General features: G+C 34.0%; 1 protein-coding gene across 1 annotated transcript; it reads right to left on the bottom strand.

The window, feature by feature from the left end:
* Positions 1-50: 50 nt before the first annotated feature.
* Positions 51-7,879, bottom strand: LOC139813699 (protein argonaute-4-like). The gene is made up of 17 exons (XM_071779358.1): positions 7,838-7,879; positions 7,615-7,776; positions 6,201-6,644; positions 5,953-6,047; positions 5,395-5,802; positions 4,943-5,137; positions 4,307-4,427; positions 3,776-4,152; positions 3,590-3,706; positions 3,242-3,518; positions 2,843-2,998; positions 2,601-2,766; positions 2,408-2,504; positions 2,156-2,319; positions 1,650-1,935; positions 1,177-1,361; positions 51-1,101 (listed from the first exon to the last, which is right to left on the bottom strand). Exons 2-17 carry the CDS (start codon positions 7,625-7,627, stop codon positions 1,014-1,016), a joined length of 3,189 nt encoding a protein of 1,062 aa, XP_071635459.1. The 5' UTR covers positions 7,628-7,776; positions 7,838-7,879; the 3' UTR covers positions 51-1,013.
* Between the last annotated feature and the right edge of the window lie 8,947 nt (positions 7,880-16,826).

Here is a 16,826-nt window from a genome sequence, read left to right as displayed (position 1 = left end):
CAATCTTTCTGTAGCCTTCAAACTATTATAAAATGTATCAACAAAGTATCTTTCGTATAAACACCATTTATTTGTCTCTTTTTTAACGAGTATATGATCTTAAATGTAATTCCTTATATATAAATTTTATATTTTCATACATGAAAATACAGATCATAAAAGTTAGATATAGTACTACGACATCAGCATATTGCATGTGCAATAACTACCGTCTAGACATTTGAATAACTTTCTATTAAAAATTACAATTAGTAAACCTTGTTCATAGGGCTATTTAGTTCATATGTGGATGTAAAGATACGAAGCGCACATATGACTATACATTTTATCATATAGTCATAGGCCCACATTCTGAACCGTCTTTTATCGATAAAAGCGCGCTTTTATTTCTGAGATGCTATATGCTATATAGTTCATATTACATATACTATGACATTTCAGAAATAAAAAGCGCGCTTTTGTCAATAAAAGGAGAGTTGAGAATATGGACCATAGTCCATTACCATCTTTTTCTAGTCTTTCTAATAACAAATATATAGTTAACATGCGCAGATACGTATTTTTCAACGTTATAGTACTATACATAAAAATGCATACATCTGCATGGACCTATAAGTCATATATATTATTATATATAATATAATGGTTATTCACAATTATAAAGTCACAAGCAATAAAAAGAAAAATGATTAAAGAAAGACAAAGTTAATGGTATTGTTTCGATATAGCTTGTTCTATAAATCTTTCTTTTTTTCTTTTTGTTGCGTCATATTTGTGATCATCATACGATTGAGAAATAATACATAAAAACAAAAGAGAAAAACTGTGTGTGTGTGTGCGTGTGTGAATTACCACTAATTAATTGCAGGAACAATACTCATTAACACATTAATGAATAATCTATTTATAATTATTGAAGGGGATTCGAAGATCGGTTTGTGGACATCGGTTGGACATTATGTCTCAACTACAAAGCGATCCTCGGAAATCCTTGAAATCATGAATATCTATCCTTAAACAAAAAACATTGGTGAATCTCCCATTCTTATTATAAAGTTTCTCTGTTCCCTTTCCAAGTCACTCAACCTAAAGTCTCTGTTCCTGATAAATGGAAATAATATCTTACAGATCATGATCATAATCAATATCCGATTCATAGCGTAATAAATTGCTTACCCTTGTATCAAGGCTCTTCCACGATAAGCTGCTAAATGAGCATAATAGGTAGGCACCGGATAGCTTATCGCTCTTGCACAGCGGGCATATATATGACAAAGATAATATGTCAACTCTTCAAGCTGATCTTCGGTAAAGTTGGATTCGTTGTAGATGCATCTGTATTTTGTAGGCCTCGCTGTACCCTACATTTATAATCATAATCATCAACACTATACATCAAATAAACTTCATTTAATTGATGAAAAAATAATTATAGTTTATAAATTTAATTATTAATATAATTTAATATGCTTCTTAAAGTAAATTATTATAATTATTACGAATTAACTATTGCTATAATTACTATTGGTCGCTATTACTATTGCGAAAATTTTGTTATTGATATCTTTAATGTTTTTTAACGACAAAACATTTTTAGTTATATAACAAATATTTTTATTTAAAAAACTTAACTTATCGTATCGACCTACCTGAATACTCGCATGTGATACAAGATAAAAATCAATGTGCTCTGGATGGGTAATAGTCGTGTCGACAATTGTACCCGGTTTCACGTTATAATTTCTTGTGTCCTCGGTGTCACGTATATCTTTGGACTTAGGGAAGAGACGCACATGGTGTCTCTTCTGAACGACCAAGCAATTAATTTCAATATTACTGCCGCGAGTGAATTTAGTAAAAGCGTTGACCGCTTTTTTTATAGCTCCTATTTCGTAATACATAACTTGTGGAAGTTGCCCCTCGCTGACTCCGTCTCTGGAAATTAATATAAATATGGAATTAATGCATTAAAATATAAGTATGTATATAAGATATATTTGTAGAGATTAAAAAAATAGAAATTCATATTTTACTCATACATATATATAGGTTTCTTATTTATTTTACATTTTACATTTAAAACTGAGTTTTCCTTTATGTATTTATAAAAACATTTTTAATAAGTTACATAACATTGAGTATCGTCAATACATACCGATAATAAACGATTCTCTTTGGACAACATTTTGTTTCCTGCTGATAAACTCTAAGTTGCGTTAGTATTATTTCTTCAAGATCTAAAATCATTTCTTCTTTGGGTTGTTGAAGTCTAAGTGCAACATTATATCGGAAAGCTGATTTATCTCTACTTGCAGCAACCTGAGTTAATAAAATTTCTTATTAATTTATTAACACACACACACATATTCACATAAAAAGGAAAGCTATGTTTAATAATTATACAAACCGCTGCTATAGATGGTGAATCTTTAGAATCGGGAGACGGATGAGTCACGTCGGCGCCAACAAGCATACAAGGATATTTTTCGTTCAGACATGCTGGCCTAAAAGAGAAAATTAAAAAAAAAAGAGGAAAACAGTTTTACTCGAGGTTACAGGTATCTTCATAAAATGTTAAGGTACAAGTATTATTCACTTACATTCTATCAAATATGTGATTAACGCCATTTAATTTTGAGTTTATTTTTAGCAGAATGTTCCTTACTGTCGTTACTTGTTTGTACTGACCAAGTCTCTTCAAAGTTTGAAGTTTTATACATTGTGTTAAAACACCAACGTCCATCTCGGTAATCTTTTTTAATTTACCTGAGACAATGATAAATAACACCAGATCGATTTATATTCAGAATAAGAAATATAATAAAAAGAATCATGTACTCACCATACATTACGTCTGTACGATTAGGTATGATAACTATTATTAATTTTAACTTCTTATTGTCAATGAAGAATTGTGTAATTTTATCTAATTCGTTTAATCTAAAAGAAGATCCATCAAATAAACGAGGCCGCTCAATTATCATACCAACTTCCTTTGCTAAAAAAAAAAAAACGATTTAATGTACGTAACATAAAATATAATATATGAATATAATCTATGTATAGTATGATTCAAAATTACAATTCGTCGAAAATTTAAATTTACAATTGCAAACATTGCAAACTATGTACCATGATAAATTTCTTTTTGAATAAACAATTGACAAATGCACTATACTTTTTAAAAGTCCTCGACGGAATACATTTTTATCTCTAGTTTTCATTTTTTAAAATACTTAACCAGTAGTTTGCAACATTGTCGCGAATTCTTGCATAGCAGGCTGCAGGTTCGACATTCCAGACATATTGACAATAGTCCACGTTGACTTCTCCAAATGTTTGGGTTCGTTAAATGGTTGAATATACCATGTCCCTCGTCTTACTTGTGCCTTTCCTCTGGAATATCTCAATTCTGGAGCAGGTAAAACTCTGGCCTGTACGTCTTCCATTTTTGGGTGGACAGATAGATGAAACTCTCTTGACATGACGGGACTATTGTTAATTTGGATTGTGTTGAACTACAAATATATAATATATTAAATAATGATAAAATACATGTTGAATATACGAATGTAAAATGTTTTTTTACCGCTGCCTCTATTCTTTCTTTACGAGTAATCGCATTAGTTGCTGCTTTTCTGATCATGTTTGTAGTTTGCTCTTCGTCCAGCTTTCTAATAGGCTGATTCGGCATAATAGTGCATAACTGTAAATAAGAAAAGTTTTCATTTATCTTATGCTATCACTTGTAGCAAATATAAAACAGCTTACGCACTTCGATAGGCAGCAAAATTTCACTTCCGTTAGACGTCGTGCTCACATGAAGAGTAGGCAAATCAGGCCTTCGTATATTATATTTCTTGGACTCCCAAAAGTATTTTCTTATTGTTGTTGTTTTTGATATTGTTCTCGTTCCATCTGATGACTCCTGTTTGAATTCTGTATTACAATCGTTATGGCTCAATTTAATTATGCGATGCGTCCGCCTCGATACGTTGGGTATTTCATAAGTCACTTTTAAGCCTCTCAAAAAACTTTGTATCTTAGATTCACGCATGACACCATTGTAAGTAATGTTGTTTTCTCTGACCCTTAAAACTTCAGCTATATAGTCAAGTACTCTCTGCTTCATGGTAAATCCTTTATGAGAAACTAAATAAAATACAAGAGATATTACATAGAGATTATAGATGAGGATATTTATTGTAGTTTTCGGTTCAAGCCATTACAAAAGCTTTAAAAATATTGCCTATACATTTGTTTGTAGTTCAAATGATAAATGTATTAATCAACGTGAATACTTTACCATCTATATTTAGATACGGACTCCAGCCAAGTATCCCAGACATAAATCCACCGCGCGCTAGAGCTAAGCCACCACCTAATGGTTCATTCTCATTTATATCCCAGTAGAGTGACTTTCCGATCTATAATAAAATACATTTTAAATTATGCATCATGTAAATTTGTTTATATCAATCAATTTCCTTCAATTACAGCCCATATCTAACATTTATTATAAAGTATAAATATAAGTATATATTGAAAAAGCAGATTTTCAAGTTCAAACAATAATATGCAAAAACATTTTCTTAACAAGCGATTCATTTTCCAAAAATCGATGTTATTTATAATTGTACAAAAATCAGTATCTACTAAAAAAGACTATGAGTGGCGATCGCGGCGCAGAGATATGCGTTACTCTTAAGAGCCGAAGATCAGAGTTCAAATCTGACCGTTTTTATTCGATCGCCACTTCTCGGACCCACCAAGAATATCTTGCCATGAATACCCCTTTACAGAAAGCCGTTCGGAATTGGCGTTAAATTGCAGTTCTCATACATCTCATCAACAGATATATGCAGAAAGAATCACGACGCTTGAAATCGAGCAATATAACTAAGGAGAAGTTTGTTAAAAAAAAATACTGTTAATTACTTACGGTAATAAACTGTGATTCGGGTGCATAACGCATAATTATATCTAAAACTTGTACAGAAGTTTGATCTCTCTCTTCCAGACGACCAGGTCTCAAATTTTTTATCCAGCTAAGGTCAACATTAGCCACTTTCCTTATAACAATTTGATATCGGTTCCTTCGCCCCTCTTGATTTTGGTGCTCAAAAACATCCGCCATCTATAAAAAAGGATAAAAAATATAAAAAAATGTGAAAAATTATTCTTTATAGTTTTTGCTTATCTCTTTAATTAGATTTCTAATTAAATCATTTAGGTCTACTTGACACATCTTCATTTTTAAGATACAATAACTGTGTAATCATTAGTTTAGATCATTAGTAGATTTAATTAGAAATTAGCTTTTGATCAAGCAATATTATAAAACTTATTTCAAATGTGATAAATTATATTACATTCAACGCATGTATTACTTACATCATCGATAGGAAGATCATTCGCGCTATACGCATTTTTCTTCCCATCATATGCCGGATATCTATTCTTAAAATGTTTATTTCTACATTGTTCAAAAATACTCCTGCATAAAGGTTTAGGAAGATTAAGTTCCTTTTTAATCTTTTTATTAGCTTTCTTTTTGTCCTCTTTCTCTTTGTAAGGCTTAATATCAATATCATAATGAACTGCGTTGGTTACAAACTTATTGTCGAATATAATCTTGAACATATTTGTCCATACTTTAACTGGCACCCCTACTGATCCACCTTTCGCAGGATTTGTTCTCTTTGGTATCATGTTATAATATGACGTCAATTGAGCAGATGTCATTTTTGACTTTTCAGTTATTTGTGAGCGGAATGAATCTGTCATACCAAGATCAGATACCTAAAATTAAAAAAAAAGACATTTAAAAACTGAATTAATTAAAAATGCGATATCTAATACATCCGTTTATGATGGATATTATTAAACATATATATAAAATATATTTAAAAAATAATATAGTATATATTATATACATATATATGATCGTACATCAAGAGATCTACTTGTTGATGGTTGCTGTTGGTGTATACCAACACTACCACCTGTCGGTACTTGTCGATGATCACCGGCACCACCATTATCAGCTATAAAAAATGAAAATAATGCATAATACATACGTCATACATACACATGTCTACATACATATGTCTATATATATTTAATATCCTATTTTAATGAAAAAATTTAAAACATGTTGAACATTCTAGTATTAATGTTTCAATTACTGATATTATTACTTGAAGCTTTTTGCTGACGTTGTGCTTCTTGTTGCTGCTGTGATGGTTGGCTTTGAGATACTTGGTGTCGTAGACTCCATGCTGTTTGTAGTACTTGCTGTGGCTGTTGCGGTAATTTTCCTTGCGGTAATTGTGCTTGCTGTGGCTGTTGCCATGAAACCTGTGCTACTGTTTTTTGCTGTACTTGGGGTATTTGATATGAGGTTTGAGGTGCTTTCTGGCGGGAAGCCCATGCTCCTTGTAGTTGTGGCTGCTGCTGTTGTTGTGGACCTTTAAACTCCTGCTGTGATGAACCAGGCAGTGCTTGCCCTGAAGTTTCTTTTTTCTCCTGTTTTTGTTCCTTCTCTTCTTGCCTCTGTTGCAAGGCCTGTTGTTCGCTAAAATCATCTTGTGAGGTTGATGCAGCAGCATCAGCAGCTGCTTCTGCCTGCTTCCTCTTCGTTCCTATAATTTACACACACATACACACACACATATTATTATTATTCTTTATTAAACACATTTTTCTCAAAGATCATGTACAATTCAAGTTTTAAGATTACACTTGAACCTCTCAGTTAATTCAATTATGAAAAGATTAAATGCTTTAAATATATAAATAATAATAAAATTAATCAGTTCTTTGTACTCGAATCACATTACTTTCTACATTTAAAGTAAAATAAGTATTTTGAACATTAGGAAAAAAAAATAAAGCTAAAATATACAAACAGTTTCGCAAAAAAAATCTAATGTCATCTTGATCCCACAAACGCGAGTGTGTACAGCGAGTGTAAATACGTAATATTTTCGATATAGCCCATTTGTGTCACAACTTTGAAATGTCATGACTTTATTATCGGGATTTTGAAAAATGGAAATTTAATCTCACACTTAACATACCGTTAAAATATACATACATCGAATACTTCTTTCATTTGACTTATTTCTATATATAATTCCATTCCCAGCCCATTCCAGCCCTTTTTCTAAATACGAGCAAATAATATCAGGTAATTTCGAGGATTTAAATTATGATCACGGAAATGATCAATTACTGAATAATGCAATTACCGGGGAAAATTAAGAAAGCGGTCTCCGAAAGAATCGCACGTAACAAAATCGGCACGCGTACCTTTCTTTGTCATCCTGCCTTAAGTCGATATCATCATCGTAACTTCGGAATGTGAAAATTCAAAAACTCAAACTGCCTGTTCTTAGAACAATATGGATCGACTACTTTATTATTTGACTTATATTTATATATATTGCGGTCCATTTTCTAAATACGAGCAAATATTTCGGGTAATGGATCAAATTACCATGCACACACATACACACGCATCACGGAAATTATCAATTAATATTGAGTGGAACGATTTACAGGGCAAGCCGTTTCCGGAGAAATCGTGCGTAACGAGCAGCACACGCGTACCTTTCTTCATCATCCTGTCCTTAATGCGGTATCAGGAGCTCCCAAAACGTATCGTGCGTAAATTCACTTGCTGACGCTGCTAGACCGAAGAATATGCGTCTTCTTCTTCTTAATTATTTTATGGCCTTCAAGCAATACTGCTCCAAAGATGGCCAGGACGACCTACTTGTCGTAGAAAAATATGTAGAATAGTCAACGATAGTGATGCCTACTGCGCCGTTACCTGAACCCGACGTCTCGTACCTCGTACTGCCGCGGACTTCTTCAGTTTAATGGTATACCTGTCTGACCTGTCTCTCTCAGGGCCGTTTCAAAGGCTTATTACACCCGGGTGCAGCATGTCCCGCCGCCGGCCTTTTCTACCGATCGCATTTATAAAATATTGCACGATTTTGAATATTTATTTATTGAATACATTGCACGAAATTGATACAAAGCTCTATTTTATATAAAACGCACATGTCTTGCTTTTACTTCAGCAAATTTTGATGAGCTGCGATGTTTCTAATTTGCTCGCGATTTCATGCTCAATAGAAATTGTTGCTAAATTCGTTAACCTTTCCTGAGACATAGTCGAACGTAAATAATTCTTTATTAATTTAAGTTTTGAAAACGATCTTTCATCTGAAGCTACGGTGACTGGCAAAGTTAACAATATTCGCAAACTCACGTAAAGATTCGGAAACACTTGTTGCAAATTATTTTTCAATAAATAATTCAGCATTGCACTTAAATTCATATCGGGCATTAGCATTCCTTGCAAGAGTATACAAATTTCATCGTACAACTCGGCACCATCGATATCACTTTCTGTTCCAGCTTTATTTGAAAGTTTTGCTTGCAGTTTCTTGCACTGTTCCAAAATGTGCTCCTTACTCATTTTTTTAAGAGACGAACTATGGCGCAGAAAGTTAAAAGTTTCATTGTGCTGTTTCAATAACTAAAATACAAAAATAAAAATTTATTTTAAAAATGTTTTTAGGATCTGTAATTGTTTCGTCTTTGTGTTCATAATCAAACTGTTTTGTTTTCCCCCTCGGGCGTACTTTCACTGGACTTGGGAAGTCTTCATCAGCTTCAACAATTTTAGCCAATTCCTTAGCACGCGTGACAAAGTCTTCAAACCCTTTATCAGATCGTTTATCTGTTAAACTGGTTACGAGATTTTTCAGAACTTCTGTTGATAAAGAAATATTCATTTCGGAGTCTTGAAGCATTTTACTGACAACATTTACATTCGAAAGAATCTCGTGCCAAATGACGATTGAGCACACGAATTTAAAATTACAGAGTTTTTGTACTAGACACTGTGCTTCATGGCGAGTTTGGATATCCGTTTCATTGATACTCGTCAGTTCCGTTAAAGCGTCATATATCTCGCCTATTTCATATCGTAATGGAGTTTATGGCTTCGATTCTACTTTCCCATCTTGTCGCCGAGACTGACTTTAGCGTCAGTTTTGTAATGTGCTGTTTTAGAACACCCCACCTTTTAGTCGATGCTGAGAGAAAATTGTAAAGCGCTTGAACTGTACTGAAAAAATCCACGGTTTGTAAGTTTACTTTGGCTGCATCACAGACAACTAAATTTAAGCTATAAGCAGCGCAAGGAACGAAAAATGCTCGGGAATTGATATCCAGTACTCTCTTTTGTACGCCACGATATTTTCCACTCATATTCGCGCCATTATCGTAACTCTGACCACGTAAATCTTGAATGTTCAAGTTGTAATCTTCGAGAATTTTAAGAAGAAATGTTGTTAAACCTTCTCCGGTGGAATCGCTGATGGGATGAAATCCAAAAAAGTGTTCGTTAATCTCGTACGTTCTTGTGTCTGCGTTTACAACTAAGAAACGAATTATCACGGTAATTTGTTCTACATGATTTACGTCTGGCGTGCAATCAAGGATCACAGAAAAATACTTCGACTGTCTCGCGTTATCCAATATTATAGATCGTATATTATCTGCAACAAGACAAATTATCTCGTTCTGGATGATATTACCTAAATACGTAGGTACACGTTCGTCGTTTTTTCTCTGCTGTATCCTGAGAATATGTCCTGACATTATCGGATCAAACTGAGATATCATTTCTACAGCTTTCAAGAAATTGCCATTATCTGGTTCACACAGTTTACACGAAGATCCACAAAAAGCTAAATTCTGTTTAGCTAGAAATTTTACGACATGTAAGATACGCTCAAGTACAGAATACCAATGCTTTTGTTCTGCCTGAAATATACGCTGCTCATGTTGATCTATTGTTCTTTCCGTTTTGAACGCTATGGTCAGATCAGTCCACTTTTTGAAATTTTGTATATGTTCTGAACCTTTCTCATGTCTTGACAAGTGACGAGATGCATGTTGCCAATCACAAAAACCGTCGTTACCCAAAGTGCTGTTACAATTCGCAAATAATTTACAACAAAAGCAAAAAATCCTGTTTCGTGAAGGCGAGTACAATAGCCAGCTTCTGTCGCATGTTTCACCGTTTTTAAATATGCGCGTGAAATAAGTATCGGAAAACGATCTGCTATTATTATCTTTGGGATACGACAACTGTTTGGGCTGATTTTGTACGAGATATTGCACGTCATTATTCGATAATCGCGATGGCCATTTAGTTGGATCCCCGGGAAAAAAAATTATATATAACTATATATAAACATATAAAATTATGTATAATTATATATAAATATGTATTCTTTTATATAATTTAATATAATTATATCTAGATTCTTATATAAAATTATATAAAATTTTATATAATTATATATAAGTATATATATTTATATATAAGCATATATATATAATTTTGTATAAATCAGAAAATTTTAAGATATTTATTTATATATAATAGTACATTTATTTATAAATATATATTAAAATATATAATTATATAAAATATATATTTTTCTATATAATTATATATATTAATATATTTATATAGAAATGAATTAGAATTTTTCTAATAAGTAAATCCTAAAATATATAAATTTATATAATTATATATAATTATATATAATTTTATCTATCAAAGATATAGAAATAATGTACATGCAAATTATATAAGAATCCATGTAGATTACATATGATTATATATATCATATATAAACTTTAAATTCGGATTATCCCAATAGATGGAATTCGAGAGAGACTCTCTCTTCAGTGGCAAATGGAAAATTACTGCATGGCAATTGGGCAATACCGCCTCAAACGAAAGTTACTCCTCGAATGCCTTCGAAATTCTCGTGGCACGCACCTACATATATACGTACATACACAAGAGAATAAACAAGAATAAAGGAATTCTCTGAATTTTGCAAAAGATACATAAAACATTTTATTCGTGATTGGGGGGAATAACATAGATTTGTTCGCGTCGCATACTCCAATAAACACCAAGAGCACTTGGATTACGGATAAAAGGTGGCGATTGGAGAAGATGAGTTTTTGGAATGCGTTGGAGGTGACTGACCGGAGAATGGAGTGGACATTCGCTAGCGCCTCTACGTTGTACAAAACATTGAACTAGGTAGCCATGTTCACGAATATTTCCAACAGGTAACACACGGGACGTCTACGATTCCGAAGAACCCGGAGATATTTAAAGAATATCACTGTTATCAACTAAAAATAAAATAAATTTATAAATTTTTTTTTTAAATTAATCTATTCTTATTGAATTGTTGCCGCTTTTCAACGATGCTAATTAGTTATCTCGTTTGGCTCTTCGTATTGCGAGAGTATACTGTCAGCGCGAGAATCGTATTTAGACAGGTGACAAGTTATTATGATTAATTTTATTAAAGTTTTATCTTGATACGCGATATCAAATCAATGTAAAGATTAAATTTGATACATGTTATTAAAAATATATAATAGTCGAGAATAAATGGCGCGCGCTTTGTAGTGTCTAGTTAATGTTATAACGTCTGTGATAAACGTACTGTTGAGTGTATTAGCTATCAGAAAAAAATTTCGTAGCAATAATTCCATTTTAAAGTGCCGCGATCGAATTGACAACGTTTTTTTTTCTTGCTAATAAATCTGCAAGACAATAAGAGCACGAAATGCGAGATAATAAGCTCGTGCAAAACGAACAATATTTGAGGAACAGAGAATGTTTTATAATTTTTAAGTAATTTTTAACTTGGCGGCGACGCTTCATCGTCTTTTACGATATTCGCGATCACCGCGCTGCAAGAACGATCGAAGAAATTTTTACAAACGATACAATTTAACGTTAATTTTCTGTCAAGTAGAGATTATGAGAAATAGAGAAGCACGCGTACAAATAAATTTGAAATATTTAGCGATGAATTACGTGCCTTTTTTTAACGAAAAAACGGAATTGTATTCGTATCACGTATTACTTGCGCGCGTCGCTGCCGCGCAGTCGGGAGGGCGCAGTCGAACGCGATTGGCTCCTCGCGAGTCGAGCCCACGGATCCGGCCAATCACGTTCGGCCGCTCCGAGCCGCTGGCGCGGCGTACGCACCTAGGCTGCATTCGGGGAGCGCGCTATTAGCGCTATTTGCTTATTCTATCCTTGTTTTACATTTAATGAGCGATAAAGATAGAATGATACAATAGCGCTAATAGCACGCTCTCCGAATGCAGCCCTAGACGGCATACTAGGGCTGCATTCGGGGAGCGCGCTATTAGCGCTATTTGCTTATTCTATCCTTGTTTTACATTTAATGAGCGATAAAGATAGAATGATACAATAGCGCTAATAGCACGCTCTCCGAATGCAGCCTAGGCGCGACCGTTCGTTTGAACGCAACGTACCGTCAAAGTCGACGCGCGGCCGGTTGTTCTTGTCGGCGAGCGGTATTGCAGCTTGTTTCCATCTACCCTCGGGGTACCGTGTTACCTGCGGAAGTCAATCAGCTATCATTCTTCCGATGAATTTCGCACAGGTAAGAAGTGGTCGTGATCTGCGCGTCCGTCGCCGTGCTTTGTGCTACGTGTTATTCGGAACGCGCTTATTCGTGCGATTGGCACTCCTGCTCCTCGTTTCGCGGGCAGCAAGATCGACTACGCGAGTATACGCGCCGTTCAACAATTCGCGAGTGTAATATCAAAAAGTGTTTGTCGGAATAAACGTGTCGCGCGAATCGCTTGCTCGAGACGGAGGCGTCGGAGACGTCGAGGCGGAGACGTCGCGAGACGGAGACGTTGAGGCGAAGGTACGTACGGCAATTAATTGTGAACGCGCGATTTGCTTTTATTGTGATATTCGCGGGTGATAATCGTGGCGCTCGTACCGTCATATTTCTGGACTCGAATGTAGCATTTATGGATTTATCTCGATCGTGTCGCGCTTTGAACGCTGTGCCGGAATTGTGTGATTTATCTCCGCGTTTCTCCGTAGGGAAAAAGAGGGCTGAGTTATTATATTGTCATGACGAGTGATTCGCGAATAACGGAGCGCCATGATACACCGCCCGTTCGTGAATGCTTCGTAATTTCGTGTATCTCGCGTCGCGCAAGTTAGCGGCCGGCTGCCGGCAATTACGATTTTTCGTCGTGCAAATTAATAATGCATATTAATAACGCAGTTTTACTTTCGTGAGATTTACGAGATTTTTATAATAATAATAATTATTATTATTTTTATTATTTTATTTTTTTAATTATTTTTTTATTAACTTATTTAATGAAAAAGAAGACAATTATTAATTGTTTCAATTTTATTCTAATTCTTTGTAGTCTATCCATATTTATATGTGTATCGATAACTTGATTTTATATTACCTACTTTTATATTTCACAGTAAAAGTACTTCCTTTTCCTGAGGTACGACCTTGGCGAGGTGGGAAGGTCCAGTACCCCGAGGATGTTACCCAAGCAAAACTCTTGTTCTGCTTGGGTAAAAATCCAAAGACGGGGAAGCTATAACGTGTACCCTCGTCCGCCGATTTAACATTTAACTGAACAAACGAACCCGCAGCCGGTTCGTCGCGTTTGTTTCGGGAGTGCCGTATAAGTAATCGGACTAAAGGACTTTTAAAGCCCATTTTAAGAATATTACGGAGTATGGAATATTCTTCTCGTGGGCTTTATAAACGGGAGTGCCGTACAGTATCGTGCGAAAGACTTCTACTTGATAAATTAGTCCGCGCGCGATTGTAGTTTATTATCCGCGAGTGTTTCTCGCGAGTGTCCTGTGCGGTGAGACGAAGAGGAGAAGGAGGTCGAGGCCTAGATGTCCTGAGAGAAGGAGGAGGTCTGGGAGAGACATCGGGCCCCGGCGGAGCAACCTTGGGGTGAGTATCATCTCATCTTATCTAACTACACAATAATTTCTTTTCCATTTATTTAGATTGTTTTATCTTGATAAGTTAGAAATAATTAGAGAAAGAGAAATTATCAAAATTTTTATTAAAGTTTCTTTTTGTAGATATCTTTTTCGAAAAATAGATAATTATATTGCTAAATATCTTATTGAAATACATTAGAGACGCGTAAGAATTATCTTTTAAAATGTTGATCATTTTGAACGCTTTTTGAATTTGAATCTTATGTTCGTATGTTACAGTATCATCGTAGCTACATGGCTGAGTGACTCCGCCCGTTGCATATTGAGTCGGTGAGTCAAAACATTTTTTTATTGAGGTAATTACGATTAATTAAAATATAGAGCAAATGTTTTTTGGTATATGTCGAATTATGACAATTAATAAATTGTAGTATAAAAATCGTAGATCTATTGCCTTTAAAATGAATAAATGTAAAAAAACTTTTATTGTAAATAAAAGAAGACCGTCGATCGTAATCGGCAGGGATGGTGGAGGGCCTCTGGCCTCGGATAAAATCAGATAGAAACAGCCCAGATAGCACAGTTGATCTTTATGAATTCATAAAGATCAGATTCAGATTTTTTTGAATTCATAAAGATCAGCTGTGCTATCTGGGAAGTCATGTCAGAGAATATTTAAATTAACATTTTTAAACTAAATGTAATATTGTCAAATTAAATATATTTTGATAAAACATTTGCACGATTGATTCAATAATTGTAATTAAATTAATGTTAAGCAAAACATTAAAAAATATCTTTCAATAGCTATTATTATTATTATTACTATTATTATCATATTTTACTAACAAAAAAAAATACATTTGTTACAAAGAAAATTTATTTCTTAAGTATAATTGAAAATAAAATGCAAGTATTGAAATGCCCATTTTCAATTTAAATGCAAATATTATAAGAAAGAAGGCACACACATGATTACAGAAACAGTTTCTAACAATAGTTCTCGATACATAAATTAGATATATTAGTGGCTCAATTTATATCCTCATTAATGCTGAATGCAGGTTCATGTGCCCTCCCCGAACCCCGAACAGCAAATAAGCATAAGGATGCCTTTCCTCTACTTTGTCTGTGTTGAATCATTTTTTTCCGGCATGTAAAGTGGATACTTGCAATATATCGGAGTTATATATATCTATTGTTGTCGCTTTTCCGCGATGCCGATTAGTTTTCTCGTTGCGCTTACTTTGTGAGTGGTCATCTATCATCGCATATTTTGACAATTGTGTGTATTAAAAGTTAATAGTGTAATACACTAAAGTAACAAACACTAGTAACAATATAAAATATTATACTGTTACACTATTATACTCTATATTAACCCCTTAATACACACAACTGTCAAAATATGCAATGATAGCCGCTCACGAAGTAAGCGTAATAACGATTTAATAAAAGCTAAATAGCGCGTCTGTGATGCCTAGTTTATAAAAATTATTAAGATATCTTAAATTTTTCGATGACCAACATAGAAATCTTGTAAGTAATTAGCAGTATTAAATTCATAATAATTAAAAATTTATATCGTTTTTGGTATAAAATTCGGTAAACATGTATATTAATGCATATACTCTTTAATTATATAAAAGGATTTTTAAATCTATAAATGGAATATAATATACATACGAAAAGTGTATACGAAATAACGCGCTCGATCGATACTTTAACATTCTCTCTCGATTCGGTTGAGCTCTGGCGACAAGAGCAAATAGTACGAATTGTACGCTACTAGATAGCGCCTCGGGTACTTTTTCAAAATTGCAATCAGTAGTAAGAGCGTAGCGGTACGAGACAGGCGAGATGAGAGCACATGAGAGCCGGTGGTTCAGAATTTTTCAAAATTCTATGCGATATTCGTGAAAGTAAATCCGACTTCGTTCCCAGACTAAAAGACTTAGTGAATTTGAAGACTTGAAATTCCGATGATAGAGATGATGGACACTTTATCCGGCTCCGCACTTTCAACGCGCGAAATCAGACAATCGTCGATTTCCCAAGTAAGTACATTTATTTAATCCGCTAACCTTTAACTCGCACTCAAGTAGGTATATTGCGCGTGTCATTATTATCTGATACATGACGGATGTATCTCCATATCTTTTCTATTGGTTACAAAAAAGATAAAAGAAGCAAGTACGCTTTAATAAAGCTTCTTTCATTATTGGGCAAAAGTAGAGCGTCGGAAATTGGGCTTAAGATGGTTCAATACGTAGGCACGAAATTAATGTTTGGCGAGCCACTTGTTTGTTCTTCGATATACTTATTGTTTTTTAATTCTAAATTTTGTACTCGTGACTAAGGCTGCGGTCCAGTTGACGCTACAAATGCTTTGAAGCATTTTTCTTCTCCTTCTTTCTTTATTGAAAGAAAAGAGAAGAGGAATGCTTCGAAGCATTTGTAGCGTCAAGTGGACCGTAGCCTAAAACATCGAGGGAAGCCCGTCGTTCGTCCTAAGCTATTAGGGTAATATTTCATTTGTCGTATGACAATTTTTTTAAACATATTGATTGACTACAAGAGAGAGGATTTCTAGAAACTCGAGAACTTCTCTATTTTGTAGCCAATTAACGTGCTTAAAAAATTTGTCGTACAATATGAAATATCAGCCTTATTCTTCCACTTTTAAATATCTCCAGAACTAATCTTTAAATCGTAATCCCTATATATAATCATATCTCCCCAAAATAAAATCGATTTATGAAATTAAATAAAACGTGATATTTTATTATTCGTGGTGCTGAATCTTAATTTTTGAGAACTCTTTCACTTGCAATCGTTTACAATGAAAATTATTGTTTATTCTTTTTTAGGAAAAATCGATTCCAGCGATTCATTATAGAAATCACATTGATAATATATAATTATTTCAGTATAAAAAGAA

This window comes from Temnothorax longispinosus, chromosome 5 (genome assembly GCF_030848805.1).
Source record: "Temnothorax longispinosus isolate EJ_2023e chromosome 5, Tlon_JGU_v1, whole genome shotgun sequence".
NCBI lineage: Eukaryota > Metazoa > Arthropoda > Insecta > Hymenoptera > Formicidae > Temnothorax > Temnothorax longispinosus.
Note: the sequence above shows the minus strand (reverse complement) of the source record. Positions and strands in the feature narration are given on the sequence as shown.

Bases quoted from the DNA above. Each gene is read 5' to 3' on its own strand.
- LOC139813699 (XM_071779358.1), bottom strand. The intron at 4,428-4,942 runs GTAAGTAATTAA...ATTTTATTATAG, and splicing joins CCGAATCACAGTTTATTACC to ATCGGAAAGTCACTCTACTG. The intron at 2,320-2,407 runs GTTTGTATAATT...TTATTAACTCAG, and splicing joins ATTCACCATCTATAGCAGCG to GTTGCTGCAAGTAGAGATAA.